At 38.9% G+C, this 19162-nt stretch overlaps 1 protein-coding gene across 1 annotated transcript; it reads left to right on the forward strand.

Annotated features, from left to right (window-relative positions):
• Window positions 1–7793: 7793 nt before the first annotated feature.
• Window positions 7794–12842, forward strand: crabp2a (cellular retinoic acid binding protein 2, a). The gene is made up of 4 exons (XM_084385008.1): window positions 7794–8169; window positions 10870–11048; window positions 11346–11462; window positions 11554–12842. Exons 1-4 carry the CDS (start codon window positions 8088–8090, stop codon window positions 11602–11604), a joined length of 429 nt encoding a protein of 142 aa, XP_084241134.1. The 5' UTR covers window positions 7794–8087; the 3' UTR covers window positions 11605–12842.
• Window positions 12843–19162: the final 6320 nt, after the last annotated feature.

A 19162-nucleotide genomic window follows, 5' to 3' on the forward strand; every position in this document is an offset into this window, starting at 1 on the left:
TGCTTTGAGTAAAACAGAATATAAAAAAAATTATATAAGAATCATTGAGACTCAGACACAATGTTGCTGTACATTTTATTCAATGAGATAAATTCGATGCATTATATCCTAAGCTCGCACCAGTCTTCAAGAGAACTCCCTGTTCATTCCCTTTGAGACTCCACTGAACAGCTACAAATCATGCCTTAAGCTCTGGCAAGCTGGCACTAACTTCAGTCAATAGGTCATGACACAATTATGACATTATAGGCAAATCAATACATGCACACACCAGGCAGAGCCAGTAAATGTAACAAACAATTGGTTTTGAGGAGAAAGGAGGAAAGAATGAACTGAAAGAATGAGTGAAGAGTGAAAGGCAGGGGTGTGCTGAGGGGTGGCAGTAGGGTAGAAAAGGGTGGAGTGTTGGAAACCAGGCTTGCACTTAAATTGAACTTTTATAGCCACAGAAAAGCAAGAAAATAAGAGGTTTGTACATAAACTAAGGTGAGAGGCTGGGAAAAGCCTCTTGCTTTTCTTCCCATGTCGGTTTCTATAATTATAGTTATAATTTTATTGTCATATTACGCTACTTATTACTTATTACTTTTTAATGCCTACTTATTACTAAAAGGATTATGGCGAGCTATAAAAGTAACTATGAACAAACACATACAGATAAAGAGTTGGTTGTACATGTAAGAGCAATGATGAACAGACTCGGATCTTGCAGATCATCAATAAGTGAGTCAAGATTCAGTGTTGATTCGGACTTTTAAGGAAATAATTCATTAAAATAATTGACTCATAAGACTTGTTTGTTCATTAACTGCACCGATGAACCTTTACATACTCCTTAGATCACAGAAAGCTGCAGAAAGATGTGGGTGGAAGAGTTCATTTATACTGGATCTAAATGAAGGCACGAGGACTCATAATAAAATATCAGACTCAGAAATCCCCCACTTAGAGAGACAGAAAGAAAGAGAGGAACAGATCTACCATACATTATAATTAAATTTAATGAACTCAGGTCAACTGCCTGTTTTATTGGCATTAGTGACCAAAAATGTTTTAGCTAAGGTCCTATGATTCATGGACTCTTTACCACTACTGTAGGTTATTGAACATCCCTGTTTGTTCTTTCTGCATTGTTCTAATATAAAAATGGCTTTCAATCTGACTTTTAACCTTCAGACTAAAACCAACAGGGAAAAATAAACACGAAACAAATGCTTTGGCACAGAAAGCGGCTAACCTGGATGCCTGGTGGGTAAGGAACAAGTCTTTTCATTTCAAGTGCCAGTTGTAACGCACACACTTACCGCAGCCTCAGATGACTGAGGTTTGCTGAGGTAAAAGAGTTCATTTTATGCAGCATTTTGGATCGCATTTAACAAACAAAACTGGAGAACATTCACTCTGGTATGTCGGATTCTGAAATGCCCCTTTTCAGAACAAGGGGAAGAAACAGCCTGATAGTAATTGGTGCCATAGGACACCAAGATCAAAGGTCGGGTCAAGTTCAGTGCTTGAGTGGCTGTGGTTTGCAAGAAGTGTGACCAAGAAGAAGGTGAACAACATTAACAAGACAATCAGCGTGTGTGTTTGAGCTGAGAGTTTTATTCAGATGGAAACAGGATGGAGAACCAAAGACAGTAGGAAGTGATTTCAAAGATAAGAAGCCAGCCAATAACGTGTAGACGAATGTTTGGCTATTGCCTCACCAGTCCGAGACTGATTTGACTGTAGGATAGAGACTTAATGATTAGAGGGAGAGAGAGGATGTGTGTGTGTGTGTGTGTGTGTGTAAGAGAGACAGAATAAAGGAGGAGGGAAGGGGGAGATGGAAAGTGGAACAGTTTGATAATGAGCAAAGGGTGGACTGAGAGAGAATGAACAACACATGGTGTGGAAAAAAAGGAGGAACATGATGTAGTATATAGAAGGAGAAAGAAAAAGTAACAGCTTGATTGAAGAAATCATGCGGTTCATGTTAAATTTCAGTTGGTATTAATGAATATACTGTAAGAGAAAGTAAATTAAATAGTCAGACATGATCTACTTCTTCACTCAAATTCATTTAGCTTCATCCACACTATTATCGGATGCATGTGTGAGTGTTTGTGTGAGCAAGACCGAAAGAGAATTATTAAAGATTACCATTGTTAATGTTGATGACGTATAAGTAAACAAAGAAAAGAAAAGGAAATGTATATATATTTTTTAAAATCTTTCAAATTAAATCTTTCACGATATAATGAATGTTGAAGTTGTTGTGGAGTGCATAACATTATAACATTTTACAACCTGAACTAACCTTGTCTTGACATAAAAAGTGAAAATGAAGTGAAATTTTTCATTTTAAGGGAGCTATTGATCTTTACACAAAACTATGAGGTTCTCAGGGGTCTCCACTTTGATTGCATTATTTTTTGCATATTGGTTGGACGACTTAATATTAAATAAATTATATATATATATATATAGTACACACACAATTATATTGTATATTATCATATAATTATATTGTAATTATATACAATTTAGAAAATAAGGTTTTCCCTTCAAGAATTGTTTTCCCTTATTATTAAGGACAATTGTTTCACCCAGACATTTTTTATACTTTTATAATTTTAATGCAAAAATGTAAGACGTGCTCATTGTAGAAGGTGTTTTCAAGTATTTGAATGTGAATAGCCTTTTGAATTGGACGAAAACATATGAGCATCACATCATTGACTTATTTGTCAGTCAGTGTGTGTGTGTGTGTGTGTGTGTGTGTGTGTGTGTGTGTGTGTGTGTGTGTGTGTGTGTGTGTGCAGGTTTGGCTACACTTGTGAGAGTCAAATGTTCTCACAAACAGTGAAATAAGTCGAGAATCAACTTGTGTGGACTTTTGAAGTGGTCTTCACTACTTGAAAGGCTGTTTAGCTTTCAAACCAATAATGTTGACAGGACGGCGTGAGGTTTTTAGGGTTTTGGAAACACCGTATAAAATTCATTGTGTCTGTATGATGCCTTTTATAACATAATAAAAACCAACATACAGTATGAGTTTGGCGTCATGGATGAGAGAAGGTGCAATTGCATGTGGTGTTCCAGGCGTAAGCATGTAAACCGATGTGCTGGTGGCATGTGTTTGGGGTTATGTGAGTCCCCGGAGTGAGTATCACTTACCCTGCTGAGCTCTTGGCAAGACGAGTGAAAAGCAGAAAGAGAGAGAGGAAGAGAGGGAGGGAAAGTGAGAGAAATGTAAAATGAAACCCTAATTCCTCTTTCAAAGCGCACAGAAATATTTATGCCCTCATTGCCAGGCACCTCTCCTTATTCCCTTCAACTCTCTCTCTCTCTCTCTCTCTCTCTCTCTCTCTGCGTCTTATTTGTCTCTCATCCCTTTCTCCATCTTTGTCATTCCCTGTTGGGCTTTGATCTCTTTCTCTCACATATTCTTTCCTCTTTTCACCAGGCCCGAACAAAGTAATAAAAAATGACCTAAGCACAAAAGAACAAAGATAAGTGGGTGGGAATGAAAAAGGGTAAGGCGAAGAGGGGGGAAAGGGGGATGAGAATAGAAAAGAAGAGCGTGAGGGTGTTCGGTGTCAAGGGCCACCCAGGACAGGCAAGATATTGTAAATGTTAACCAGGAAACAACAATTGAAATGCTTTACTAATTTCCCATGTCACCTGTTTTCAAATCACCAGTTTGTCCTTAGGTCAGAGTGTGTTTCCTATGCAAGAATGCTTTTATCTTTGAACATTTTTTTTGATGGTGGGCACAACCCACTAAGTGTCTTGACTGGGGTATTTATACCGTTGATAACTCTTCTTTCTACCTTACAGGCCTGCAGCTAACAAGTCATTTACAAAGCAGAGACAGCAGTGGATGCCGTAGACGGGAGATTAGAACAGCGATAAGATGACAAATAGCTCCATTGATATGAGAGTGTAATGACTATCGTCTGTGTTGTTGTACGAAGAGGAGCATGTGTGGACATGAAGCTATTGTGTGAACACAATCGCCAAGGTGTGTGATGTGTGACGCATCGCCTCGCGCTATCTCTGTCAAGTGCTTGTAATACAAGCGTCGCGCTTTGTACACATTCAGTGAGCGACCCCAGTGCTACATTCCTCTCTGTGAAAGGGAGAAGTAAGTCCTACAATAAGAAACAACGTTGTGTGGGATGTTTAAAACTAATAATCGTAAAACTGAAGTGTGTGGGGGGCTGTGAGTAGAAAATATTTTGAAGCGTGCGATTGAGTGATTCGGTGTTGCCAGATCTCGCAAGAAAAAGCAGTTTGGTTTATGAATCAGGAAAGGTAAATTGCTTAAAGGGATAGTTCACCCAAAAATGAAAATTCTGTGATCATTTACTCACCCTCAAGTGGTTTCAAACCTGTAAGAATTTATTTTTTCTGCTGAACACAAAAGAAGATATTTAGAAAAATGTCAGTTGATGGACCCCATTGACTTCCATAGTATTTTTTTTTTTCCTACTATGGAAGTCAATGGGGTCCATCAACTGACATTTTTCTAAATATCTTCTTTTGTGTTCAGCAGAAAAAAGAAATTCTTACAGGTTTGAAACAACTTGAGGGTGTGAGTAAATGATGACAGAATTTTCATTTTTGGGTGAACTATCCCTTTAAATTCACTGATCAAAATAGAATTTGAAAAAAAATAAAATATAGTTTATCAAAGCTAGGCTAAATTGTGACAAATAATACAAATATATTTTTTTAATAATTAAAAATAATTATCCTTTTGTAAAAAAAAAAAATAATTATTTTTTTACAAATACAAATGGACACTTAAAGGTAGGGTAGGCAATTTTCAGAGAGGCTAGCAATAGCAAGCTAGCTTTGAAAGCATAAGATCCCACCCTCCCTTCAGAGCGTCTCCAAAGCTCCAGAGCTCCTTCAAAACACATGAACGTATACAGCAGGGAGCAAACAAAAGCGTCATGAGAAACGGGGTTAACTACCTCATGTTTCAAAGCACATAACATTACAATAATAATTAATGTAAATTACTGAAAGATCACTGATCTGTACCACCTGACAGTTGCAGATTAATTTCAGCGTTGATAGTGTTGCCACTGAAACGCATAATTTCGAGTCACGAACCGCTCCAAGTTTAATGTCACTCTTCCCAATTACAGTAGGTAGTAACGCTGCATTCACACGGGGCGTCTACGTTAACACTTCTCATTTACTTTGAATGGGTGAAGTCATGCTTTGCTGAACTGAATTGTGGGTTCCATTATTGCATCCCACTGGCGTTGCTCATGGCAAAAGTTGAACAAATTTCAACTTTTCAAGCGCCAACGAGGGCGTCAGCCAATCAGATCGCCTATGCAAATACCCTAGTGCAGACGCTAGCCAATTGCGTTCACGCAACACCGGAAAAGTAATGTGATTGGCTGTCGTCACTATGGTGGTCGGGTCAGCACCAAGCTTCAGGCACGCCCTCCGTCAAGCGTTGACGCCCGTGTGAATGCAGCGTTATGCCGTGAACGCATTATAAGCTGGTTGTTTTGGTTCAGGAGGAACTGTAAAAGGTGGCTGCTGTTTCGGTTGCGGTGCTCAGTGACTGAAGTCTGTCTAACTTTGCATAGCATGAAACTCGCTGATGATGTGTAATGGTGCGCGGAGTTATGGAAATACATAAGTTGACAGGCAGGAACGAATGCGATGATTGGACGAACATTGTATGGTCCTACGCCTTCCACAGATGATATGTAATACATATAATTTAGATAGACCACTTAACTTATTGCTATCAGGAAGTGAAGAGACTTTCAACCAGCATAACAAAAAAATCACCTAGTCTGCCTTTAATTAATATAAATATAGTATAAATGTATACCTATTATAAATTATTTATTTATTATTAATAAATAATTATATACATCTATGGTGACTTATACTGGCATTGCATATAGAGGGCATGGCTTGAATAGTATGGGGTCTTGGGGATATTGGAAGCTGCTATTAGTGGTCATACTTTATTGTCAAACATGCACCAGCAATTACTCGAAACGTTACTGTAAATAAGACCAACAACTGACCCGCGATTGTCCATTTTTTGTTAACCACAAAAAAAAAAAAAAAAAAAAAAAAGTTTATAATAAGAAGACATGATGGCAACACTGGAGTGACTGCAAAACGCGAGCGGTCCATTCTGTCACCCGGGTTACCCGCACATTCAAATCTGCAGTTCGCTGTGGCTCGGAAGACCATCCATCAAAAGTAAATGGTTAACGGCTTCTTTGTACGACTCACATTCATCATCCAGTCTCTATGGCGCACGTCTTCATTAGAGACCCAAACTTCGCCTCTCCACCTTTTACCAAGCCCCTACCCCCCATATGCTCAGCTCTTTTCTTCCGGGAAACAGCAGGGGTGAGGGGGAGACTATAAAGACCCTCGGGGACACTGCTGCAACCTCCTGGCCTCTGCCAGGTCACCTTTTGTGCCTGCGTAATTCTCTTCCCTCGCGTTCTCTTGCTCCCGTCAGGATCTCTGGAATTTCCACCTCCCTCAGAGGACCCTCCATGTCTCCCTCAGCCCCAAACGGGGAAGACGGTAACCACAACGGAGGCAGATCCAGTTACAGGAGCTTGAGTGTGCGTTGATTTAGATAGCCGCGGGAATGGACAAGAGGGACTGAACTTGACAGAGCTCTGTTTTAACAATCAGTCTGACAAATTGCCCTGTATGTTTATGCTCATATGTGTGTCCTACTTGTACACAGCTTGTCTGCCACAGAGAGAGACATCTGCACACATGTTAATTGTGATGTCTCTTGTTGAATGTTTATTCTATTCCATTCTATTATTTTCCTACAGCTTATATGATAGTATTATTATTATTAATATTGAATGGAAAACAAACATGCCAATAAAGTAGCTACCTGAGAAATAGCAGGGAGGGCGTAACAACACCACCAATAATTACGTCAGTGGGTCCCAAATTTCACCAATATTTTTATATATTATATTTTTTTTATATTTTGTATAGTCTATATAACATTTGTATAAGTAAATCCCCATTTTATTTATTTTATTCATTACGTTGTTACCTTTTATTTTGAGTGTTTGCCTACTACCATGGAGTGCAACTAAAACTGTTTATAAATAAATAAATAATAATAAATAAGATAAAGAATGTAAAAAAAAAGTTTAGTTAAATAAATAAATAAATAAATAACGTTAGATAACAACAAATGATAACAAATAGTTATATAATTAAAAAAATGTATAAGTAAATTACTAAATTAATTCATCTAACAGTACAATGCTATAATGATTAGGGCAAAGTTAATAGAAACTAAATATTTTCCAAATAATTTTTTTCACAGTATAAATTTATAGGCTATAGAGGCCTTTTAAATCTTAGGATGGGGGACCCTCGCACGATTCGAGGTCGATCAGGTGGGTCCGCGGCATCTAAAAGATTGAAATAGATCATTTGGCACGATTGTGAATAGCCCATGCCAGTAAAACAGGAGTAAAAATAAAGTTTTAGCAATAATTTTCAATGTACAGTAATAAACAAAGTCGTATTCATTTAAATATTTAAGGAAAACTGTGCAAATAAATAAATAGGCTATATTAAAATGAGCTCTAATGGGCGTTTTCAAGTGCGCACATGTTTTCAGCGGGGCGTGGTGTGGGCGGGACAAGATCATCTCGAAGTATCATTGGCGCCTTGATTTGACAGGGCAAATAGAGGGTGGGGTTTCTCAAAAAAAGGGGTGTGTGCGCTCACAGATTAAGCGTGATAACTGGCCCGAATTTTAGGTTCAACCTATTCACCACAAGCCATAACGTTTGGAAGAACTGAATGAAAGTCTTAGACGGGAAGAAAAAGGCACCCACCGATTGACATCTTCAGTTTATCTAGTCAACGGCGGAAGACAGAGAGAGCAACAGAAGGGTAGAGGAAGGAGAAAAAAAATCATTTTAACTTTAGCAGTGGGAACACTGCTTTCAGAATCAAAGTTGCAGGTACTTTTAGAGGGTGTCAGGATCAAGGACCGTCACTCAGCCACACACCAGAGAGAATATTAGTGGGATACACTCTAAGGCTCGACAGAACGCACGATGGATCGCAAAATCCCCGATTTTGCTGGTACCTGGAAAATGAAAAGCTCAGAGAACTTCGAGGAGCTTCTCAAAGCACTGGGTAAGTGTTTATCATGATGCCGGCGAGCGCGCAGAGAGAGAGAGAGAGCGCGCAAATCCTATATGGATTGCGCTACAGACCAACACATTCATTACCTCTCTTGTGTGTGAATGCAAAACGCTTTAATATTTATCCCGTAAAACTAGGCCTACCAGTATCTGTTTTTTTTATTTAATACGTATTATTTAGTCTATATACTAATTATACTCCAACTTTAGTGCGTTAAACAAATAGGCCTAGCCTAAATATTATTAGACACTATTCATTTTTTAATAGTTTTAATAAAACTAGTCAGGTTAAAATCAATTGGCACTTAGATTTGACAGTGCTGAGCTTATTTCACTTAATTTCCTTGAGCAATATGATACTGTCCTGACTGGTGCTTTAAAGATCCATTCGCTGTCCTTTGCGTTTTTGTGCTGGATAGAAAAACACCTCGCGCTCTCAATTTGTGGGTGCGTAAATTGCATTTGTGTGTTTGGAAAAGTCGGTTCACTTGCTGTATTTCTCGGCCAACTCGGAAAATTCTTGTTTAAATGCTTACCATTGCTCAAGCCAGAATCCAAGTTTGTCTGTGGGTTCCCAAAATTTGACTGACGTCCGATTTAATGAGGGCACCCCTCTTCAACAGTCTGTGCCGAACAAAATAAGCAGATTCCCTAAGAAGGGAGAGTGGGTCCTTCATGTCACCATTCAAAAGAATGATGAAATGAAGCAGACAGGTTAAAGAGGGCGGAGAAGGAGCACAATAGAGAGGGAGTCCCGCTGTTTCTGACATGGGAACATGATGTATTACCAGTATATGAATACAAAAAAACTGCAGGAGATGAGATCTGCAGCCACACGAACTTCTGAGGACAAATGTCACCGAATATGCATGGAATGTGGAATGAACTTTGCAACTTGTTTTAATGTTTTGCACAGACACACTCACACACATGCACATAACTCTTAAATTCACACGCAGTAAAATTCTTTTTCAACACACAAGTGTTCCTGTGCACAGCTGGGCCCGACCTGTCGCCACACCCTGTCATCCACCCTCCTCATCTTCATCCCTCTATTCTGAAATGCTTCCTTTGACCTTTAACCTATGACACTGACCCTGACCGTCTGACTCCTAGCATATTTTCTCGGTTAGTTGTGGAGTTTGAAACAGGGCTTGATCTGACAGGAGTCAGTCTAACTTTATTAGCTAATGTTTTTTTACAAGGTTCTGCCTGCCTCAGTAAATTGTAAATAGGTTTAGATTAACATTTTCTTGTGTTTATCACACAAATTTTATGTGAATGTGTGTGTGTGTTAATGGATTCTGCTAAAAGTCATTGGAGTAATTGACAATGTGTTTCCGCGTCTCTGCCTGAATGTGTGTCTAAATTTTGGCCTCCATCTTGTCTGCCTTCATGTGTATATATTTACCCTTGGTGACAGGTGGGAATGTGTGTGAGGTGAGTAGTGTGAAATTCTACTCGATGCACAGAGGGACACACACACACACACACACACACACACACACACACACACACACACACACACACATACACAAACACAAACACACACACACACACACACACACACACACACACACACACACACACACACACACACACACACATACACAAACACACAAACACACACACACACACACACACACACACACACACACACACACACACACACACACACACACACACACACACACACACACACACAGAGAGACTGGCCTCTTTATATCTAGCTGTCTTTTCCCACACTTGAATACCCCTTTTCTATGTCTTTGTTGCCTTTCTTGCTTCTTTTTCTTCTCTTGTCAGTAATCTTGCCCTCCCTCAACTGTGCCATGTTTTTTTTTTTTTTTTTTTTTTCATTGTTGCCTCTGCCCTTCCCTACTTCCACACTGCGCTCTATCCATTTCCTGTCAGGAAGGTTTAATAGATTACAGCATCCCCTGTGGCTGGTTGAATAACTTCCCCCTTTCAATGAGTTCACCCACCTACACACACACACACACACACACACACACAGCAAGAGTGAGCATTTTTCTTGGTTATAGTTTCTTTAAAGGGATAGTTCACCCAAAAATGAAAATTCTGTCATAATTTACTCACCCTCAAGTTGTTCCAAACCTGTATGAATTTCTTTCTTCTACTAAACACAAAAGAAGATATTTTGAAGAGGAAGGGAAAAAAAACATACTATAGAAGTCAATGGGGTCCCTCAGCTGTTTGGTTACCGACATTCTTTAAAATATCTTCTTTTGTGTTCAGCAAAAGAAAGAAATTCATTCTGGATATTGGTGACTATTAAATTGGTATATTAATTAAATTGGTATATTAATGTAACATTTAAATATGTGTTAAATTATTTGTGATTGTAGAATATCAGGCCATCTTTATATGTTAACATCATTGAAAGACTATGTACGGGTAGTACTGTGTGGATTACCATGCTTTTTAATTTTCATTTTTATGGCCACCTGACCTCATCTTGTCAAATTGCTTTCCCAATATATGCGGGATTATATCAGGTGATGTCATCAGACATTGTCAGAAGAGAGCGCAGATGTATGGAGCACGGCCAGTCTTAATAACATCGCTCTCAAAAACTCTATAAATGAAGACTTTCCCATAGCTTTTTTGGACGCCAGAGTTCTCGCTGTTCTTCAAGAGATTGTTCTGATGTGCATGTGTGTTTTGTCAGGTGTGAACGTGATGCTGCGTAAGATTGCGGTCGCAGCAGCGTCAAAGCCATCCGTGGAGATTACGCAGGACGGAGAGACACTTTCAATCAAGACCTCCACCTCTGTGAGGACCACCCATGTCACCTTCACAGTTGGACAGGAGTTTAATGAGGCCACTGTGGATGGACGTCCCTGCACGGTATATACACACCCATATAAAAACACTTCAAACGTCATCCTACATTTGTCGATCTGTGTTTTCCTATTCCAAAATGTTCAAAAAAAAACATATGAAAGGTCTGTGTTTGTAATCTGATGTGGACTCAATCACACCCTCCATCTCAGAGGAGCTATCAAACTCAACACACACCCTTTCTCTGGAACTCACATTCTCAATCATTCTGTCTCTCTTTTACAGTCACACATTAAAACAGACCAAAGAAAAGACTGAAAAAAATCGACCTTTACATATTTGTCTGTCTCTTGTTTCTCTCAGAGCTTTCCTTGCTGGGAAACAGACAGCAAAATTAGCTGTGAACAGACTTTGCAGAAGGGTGAGGGTCCAAAAACCTCATGGACCAGGGAGATAACCAACGACGGCGAACTGATTCTGGTAAGATGTGTTATCCTTGTGATTCTTACACACAAATTGGTCTTCGATCATATTTTTCCTTTTAATAGTCTTTTTTCCTGTTTTTTTGCAGACAATGACCGCAGATGATGTAGTGTGCACAAGAGTTTATATCAGAGAGTGAAAGTATGCGGAAAAAGGAAGAATATCCATCCAGATTACTCTCTTCCCTCATTAACCATTGACTGTGATTTTATATCATCTATTTCCTTTCTCCCTCATCTCTTCTTTCATGCTTTTTTTGTTGACAATGTATTTGAATAATACATGACAGAGCCATGCAAATAATTGATGCGAGGTTCCAGATTTTTTTTTAAACTGGGCCCTGATTGGTCATTTAACAAATACATCATTTGGGCTCAAAAGCACTTTTGAGATAGATGAAGACCTGGATAACTACAGCCTTTGGTAAGACAGTCCATAATCACCACTGTAAGAATCTCAGAAAAGGTGCAGTCATATTTTTCATAAATCGCAGAACTTTCACAAACAAAATCCACGCGATTGAGAATTTCACAAGAGGGTGGAAGATTTCCCCATTCAATTTTCGCAACGGATTCAACTGTTTAACCAACATAAATGACTTGTGTGAGCTCTGCTTCATACATCACCACACTGATGGCAATAGACAATGGACTTTTCTTTTGCCTGCAAAATTTTGTGAATGTAACCGTACCTTAAGAATGTACATCAATGTACGATATTCCCTCGGAACATGTTATGTCTGTAGTTTAGTCCATCAGTTTTTTTTATTTTCTCAGTTGACCTTTTGCTTAGCTCCGTCTTAAAATGTTACTGACCAATCCTAACTTACTAACTGTTGCAGGCCTCCATTTTCTCAGACAGGCTTTTACTCTCTAACTCTATGGAGAATCTGTGTTTGGATAGCTTTTAAATTGAATTTTATGGTTTGATTCAGTTAATTGTGAGAAGTGTATGCCTTCATTCTGATTTGCTGTGGCCAAAGTTTACACGTTACAGCAGAATTTAACAATTTGTTTAAAGAAAAATGGCTGATAAAATGCTTTTCCAACTTCAAGTCATTCCAGCCCAAAGAAAGGACGATATTCAATCTATTAAAATCCTGCTGTTCATGGAAATCTCCAGTTCATTCCTATGTGACGTTCTGCAAATCTTGTCTGAATTAGCAACAGTTCCAAAGGGAGCGGAGCTAAGCAAATGTTAAACTGTGATTAGAAACCCCCGAATCTTCAATCCTAACCTACTCTTTTTCTCTTTATTTTTGTATATATTTTAATAAAAGCTGAATCTGAATTTTCATCCAATTTTTATTTTTATGTATAAACAATTTCAGCAATCATTACTTGTTTCTGTGCATGGACAATAAAGATTATTGCCGAGAGTATGTGTCTTTCTGCCATTCATAGCATTTATCCACACAGAAGCTTAGTGGTGGTTCCATGATGCCAATGGAATGAATGTTCGCTGATTTTATTTTAAAATAAGAAGAAATGAAAGAAATCACATTGAACTTTATAACAAACCCTCACTCTTTCTCACTCTCTTTTCTCACTCAGACATACTGCTGGGTTCACATCTTATTTTAGTATTTCTGCCAGCTGGCTGTAACTAGAATAACTTGTCTGTCCCTCTCCACCCCTTCGTCTCTCCCTGATTTTTCCATCTCAGTCTTTCTTTCTCATCATCATCACACTGTCTCTGGTTCCTGTCTTTCAGCTCTCTGTTTTGCAAGACCCTACACTTTTAATTCACTAATCACTGTTCAAATGAATGGAATGTAAATGTATTGTAATGTAAAAATGGATGGAAAACCCACACAACAAGTCATCAAAGAAATTTCTCCAGAAACCTAATCTAAAACATTAACATTTCCATTTTGCCATGCCGGAAAGCATAGGATGTGCTGGCCAAGGGTCATTTATTGGAAACTAGATTAGCCAAAGGGATAAAGCTGTTAAATAAAATAGATCCAGGCAAAGAAGCCAACTATCCATTCTGAGCAGGAAATGCCAGTCGGATTACAAAGTGAAGATGATTAACGGCAGATGTGCTTTACAAGGAGCAGGATCAAGAGGGAATAGAAACTCAGAGTCAAAAAATTAAATGAGGACCAACAAACACCCATATGTATACTGTACATATATATCTATAATACACAGTACACCCATTCAGGACAGTAAAGAACAGAATATTAATAGACGTAGGGCCTAATCAAGTGTATTCACACTTACAATGAAAAACAAAGGTAGGAATGGAGGTGATGGTGGAATGTGGAGAGGTTTAGGGGTGATGCCTGCAGCTGTACTTGGTTACTGTGTGACCCTAATAAAACCAACCCCTCTCTACCTCCTGCCCCTATAAAAGACCCCAAATAACTGGCTCTCTTTCCTCCTTTATTACCCCCTGGGGCAGTAAAAGGCAGCTGTCTCTCTCCTCTCGAAAACCACCCGCACATTTGCACACATATGAAACCAAACATGCACATTCTTTAGAACCTTCACATGTGCCATCAAACACTTTGGACACTGTGAGCACAGACCATAAAACCGCACACTTACACACACTCACACATGCGAGTGCCCACAGCCAGTGATTGGCCCTAATGTACCAGAAACACTCGCATATTTGGTCATTAACTTCAAAGGAACACAAGCAGATAGTCTAACAACTCATAAACACACACACACACATATGCTGATTTTGCCCAGCTATGTGCAGGGCAGGTAAATCTGGAATAACAATCTCTTCCCAACATCTATTCTGTTTGCTCTGGATTTGGCTGGCAGGCAATTTGACAATCAGATAAGCATTTATGCAGCAGAAAACACACACACACACACAAAGTTACTGTTGCAACTAGTGAAGTGACGTGAGGGCCAATATGGCAAACCATACTCAGAATTTGTCCTCTGCATTTAAAGTTAGGTGCCTTGCTCAAGGGCACCTCAGTCATTTTCTGCTGGTATTAAGAAGAGAACCCATAACCTTCAGGATATAAGTCCAACTCCCATTAGGCCACAACTGCCCCAAAATGATGTCCAGCATGCCATTACTCAATAGTGAAGTGACTATTTTCAAAGACATCCAAGAGCAGACTTCCAATTCTAACATTCAGCAAGTTCTCAAGACAATTTTCATATTTTACAAGTAAAATCTGAAACAGCAGTAACCCCTTATCCAGTAGTCAGGGCACTGATCAGGGAGTCGGCCATTTTAAGGGCTGTTTCAATTCCAGTGCACTAAAACGTTTGCTCCCTAAAAAGTCTCACAATGCACTGGGAAAACCAGGGAGCATCAATGATAGTGACATTATACAATGAGGATGTTGTCATGTCACCATCAGTGCGTAATGATTCACGACCTACGAGCCAAGGAGCTGAATGAAACATACCATATGAAAATCTATCAAATTAAAAAGAAAAAGTCATTATTAAATTTTTAAAAATCATTATTTCAAAAATTTATTTTTGTTTGTGTGTGTGTGATGATTCATATAAGTTTTTTTTACATTTACAATTGTGCCGTCATTTCTACCACACAAAAAAAAATTGCCCCAAATAAAGTTTTTTAGAAATATTTTTTAACATTTTGTTCTAAAAAAAGGCAACGTTAAGTTCAGTAGTTCAGTCTTGACTCTTGAATTTCACATGATCTTTCGTAAATCATTCTAATATGCAGATTTGGTGCTCATGAAACATTTCTTGTTATTATCAGGGTTGAATTTTTTAACAGAAAGTTCAAAAGAACAGCATTTATTTGAAATAAAACATTTTGTCAAACTGTACAAGTTTTTACTGTCACTTTTAATAAATGTATTGCATCCTTGCTGAATAAAAGCATTAGTTTCTTTAAAACAATACTAAATTCATAAAATCTTACTGACTCCAAATTCAAATAGGCCTACATATATTTTCATGAAAGATTAAACAAACCCGATGTTGTTAGTAACAGCTCTTTAAAAATCACTCTAATCTCTCTTATCATTTAAATGGGCTTGTAAAAAAATGTGTGTGTGGCATAGACAAACCATGGGATGTGAGCTTGTGATACTCAGACTATGAGCTGGCTGTCATACAAAGTCAGATCTTAATCTCAGTTGTTGAAAGATAACAGATATATCAGATCCGTGTTAAATCTGACAGCACTGTGTGATTTGGATCAGATTTATGCATGTAAATATATGGACAGACGGCTTGGTATGATAATATTTTGTGCCCTGCAGCAAAGACCGCACAGGACATTGTGAAAGATAGAAAGATTTATATGACTGTGTGTGTGTATGTTTGTGGATATGCAGGCAAAAACAATTTGTCAAGTACACTGAGTGGCAACAGAGAGAGAAACTGAAGCAGAGGGTGGATGTGCAAAAACTGTGTGGGCACAGAGTTTTCCAAGTATGACATGTACAAGCGTGTGTGTGTGTGTGTGTGTGTGTGTGTGTGTGTGTGTGTGTGTGTGTGTGTGTGTGTGTGTGTCAAACAGTTAACAGTAAGAAACGGCTAAGAGACAGAACACGCCAAAAGGCCCTGTGGGCTTAATTCAAAGCAACTACTGTCACCTTACAACCGATTGGTGGATCACAGCTGGCCCTGATCCATGAACCTCAAGGGCAGTCTGCGACATACTTATGCACACACACAAAAGTAAACAGGGTTAAGGTCGTATCAAATATGTTTTTCACACCCGTCACGCTATACGCATTTTGCTTGCACACTACCAAAGAGGCAATTCATGCACGACTATACACACATGCACTTGGGCATTTACTTCCAGCCGAAAAAGACAAACAGTCTAAAACATTTCTCACAGTGGTGCTGACTCAAAGTGAGCTGGCGGTGAGGATTCCAAGATTCCAGACGTGCGGAAAGAGTGAGTCCCGCACTGAGGTGTGGAGAGCAGAATCACACGGAAACAGTCACATCTCGTGCCCAGGCTTCTAGGTCAACTGTCAGTTTAAAGGAATATTCTGGGTTCAGGACGAGTTTAGATCAATCGACAGCATTTCTGGTGTAATATTGATGTTGAAGCTTCACAGTTCTGCTTTTAAATCCTAAAATGTATATATAAATCCCTATTCACTTCCATTGCAAGTGACTCACTGTATAACCTCATTGAGTCAAAATTACTTTTGGTTAGTTATCAACATTATGTTGCAAATGCTGTCGACTGAGCTTAAAGGAATAGTTCACTAAAAAATGTAAAATTCTTTCATCATTTACTCTCCTTCAAGTTGTTTCAAACCAGTTATAATTTCTTTCTTCTGCTGAACATAAAGGAAGATCTTTTGAAGAATGTAGGTAACCAAACAGTTGATGTACCCGATTGAGTTCCACAGTATTGTTTTCCTATTTTGAAGTGAACTATTCCTTTAAGCTGTATTGAACCTAAAATATTTCTTTAGGCCTCTGGCTCATATGGATATAGAGATTGAAGAGTAGTTTGGCAAAGTGTCCCTTTTGCAACACAATTTAAAGAGAGCATACTCTTAAAATAGGATCAGATCCCTTTTTAAGTAGTATTTTCAGCGAGAATAACATATAGGGAAAATTACAGATGCCCGAAAGGGTAGATGAGATCAGCAGACATTACTAAAAGATCACAGCATTGACCCCAGTGACTCACTGTGGTTTTTATAGGGTAAGATATCATTACATGGAGCTCAACGCATGAAGGGAAAGAGTGCAGACAATAATAAGGTGACATTTAAGCTACCTTTGCACAGTCAGCATTTGGGGCTGATATCAATTTTTAATTTTAAGAGAGAGTCTTAAACTGTCCCGGTCACTCAACAGCTTTCATAAAGCATTTGACTATACGAGGTGAATCACAACAAACTTTATTTGAACCAAAACAGTTTTTGAAAATCAGACAAAAAGACAAAGGTACAAGACTGTGTAGCTACTTAATGGCTTTAGCGAGGCAAACCCATAATCTTATTAAAAACGATGGAGAAATGTACTCAAAACTACTCATTTATGAATGTTGAATATATGTATAAAAACAATATATTTTAAGTTTGTTGCAAAATATCCATATATATACAAACATTTCAGCATTTCGAGAGCGTAGGGAGATGATGACTTGATTACGTTATTTGCAGTGCTTCATGGAGTGGGCGGAGCTAAAGAGCTATTTTGGAGTGTTGCTTTTTTTTACTCTGATTTGTGTCATTTTCTGTCCAGCAGGCACGTGCACAGGTAGGGCTCAACCAGGGGGGCAGGGTTTTCTATTATTTTGAAGGTACCCCCGGGCGCCGCCATTGGCTAGCGGACCCCCACCTGCTGTTAGCATCCCATTGACTCCCATTCATTTTGGCGTCACTTTGACAGCGAATAACTTCACATCTGAGCCGTTTAAAGACTCCATTTGTCCATTATTTATTTCTAAAGAAACACGAAAATGTATAAAAGGCTTCATTACCTTGTAGCTTCCGTTATGGCCCCGTAGAAGCAATTTTTGTAAAAATAGGCTAACGATTGCGTCATAACCACACGACTCTCTGTCGCACAGTAGAGAATTACCGTATGGACAGGAGGAGAAGCTCGCGCGCAATCGGGGGGACGTGGAGGCAAAATGACAAAATAATGAATCAGAATACATAGCAAAAGTTTCTCCTGCTGCTAGCTCATGGACACCTCCTACTCACACTCTCCGTCTCTGCAAGTTTCGGAAGGGAATGATTTAGATTTCTCTTGGCACAGCTACTAGAAGACAGACGGGTTGCTCACGTCACATCTACGTCGTCAAGCTCAGTTTGAGTCTGCGCAGTACGCTCGACCCCCAGGAAGTAAGAGCTTCTATTTGACTTCACTTGTCTCCGTTGAATCGGGGTCGCTGTGTCCAGTTTATATACTGTCTATGGGCTCAACCTGTGCAGAGCACATGCCCTTTTTTTGGGGTGTTTTTTTTCCCCCTTCAATATATCAATGCTATTGGTCACCCTTTACTGTCTGTCCGTTTATACAAATATTTAGCCAATGAAAGTTCTTAAAAAGAGCTTGTGTAAATCTTGTTCATCCTCAAACTGTCAGTGAACTGATAACTCCGCCCCCTCTATCTTGACTGAATGAACTGCAGTTCAGCAGCAGCCGCAAAGCAGACAACAGCTGAAGTTTTGCAAGGGTAAACAAAAATCTTGTTGTTTGAATTAGTACTAAGCACTATGTCTATAAAGGCTCATATTTTATGTCAAGGCCATTTGATGTCTGACTGAAACATGTGGGACCTGAGAGAGAGGTCTAGCATTTGCCATATTCATAGTCAATACATAGCCTAGGCCTACACTTAAATAGCCTGTGCATAAGGTAGCATTTCATCTTTTATGAAATGAGATTTTGGCCAAATGTATTTTACAACAGGAAAAACTGAGCGCCCATATAGCTACAACAAACTAGTTTGTAACCTGTTAATGAAAATGTAATTTGATGCCGCCGGCTCCGTTTTAATGAGACAAAATGCACATTTGCACAAATTCGCTGGATTAACTGCATTTGAGTTTGACTTCTGTAAAATGTTAACAATATATTGATAAGTAGGCTAATACAACAAATAATTTGTTTTTACCATCGGAAAATCATAAGCACAGGATCGCCCCCGCGGCCCGCGCTGTTTCGTACTGGAACTTCAACTTACACAAAGTGACTGCGTGAGTGATCCTCCCCAGCAAACACGTTTAAAGGAACACTCCAACGTTTTTTTAA

This window comes from Rutilus rutilus (assembly GCF_951802725.1).
Source record: "Rutilus rutilus genome assembly, chromosome: 17".
NCBI classification, from domain to species: Eukaryota; Metazoa; Chordata; class Actinopteri; order Cypriniformes; family Leuciscidae; genus Rutilus; species Rutilus rutilus.

Coding starts and splice junctions, on each gene's coding strand:
- crabp2a (XM_084385008.1), top strand. CDS start 8,088: ATGGATCGCAAAATCCCCGATTTTGCTGGTACCTGGAAAATGAAAAGC. Junction 11,049..11,345: donor TGGATGGACGTCCCTGCACG/GTATATACACAC, acceptor TGTTTCTCTCAG/AGCTTTCCTTGCTGGGAAAC. Junction 11,463..11,553: donor ACGACGGCGAACTGATTCTG/GTAAGATGTGTT, acceptor GTTTTTTTGCAG/ACAATGACCGCAGATGATGT.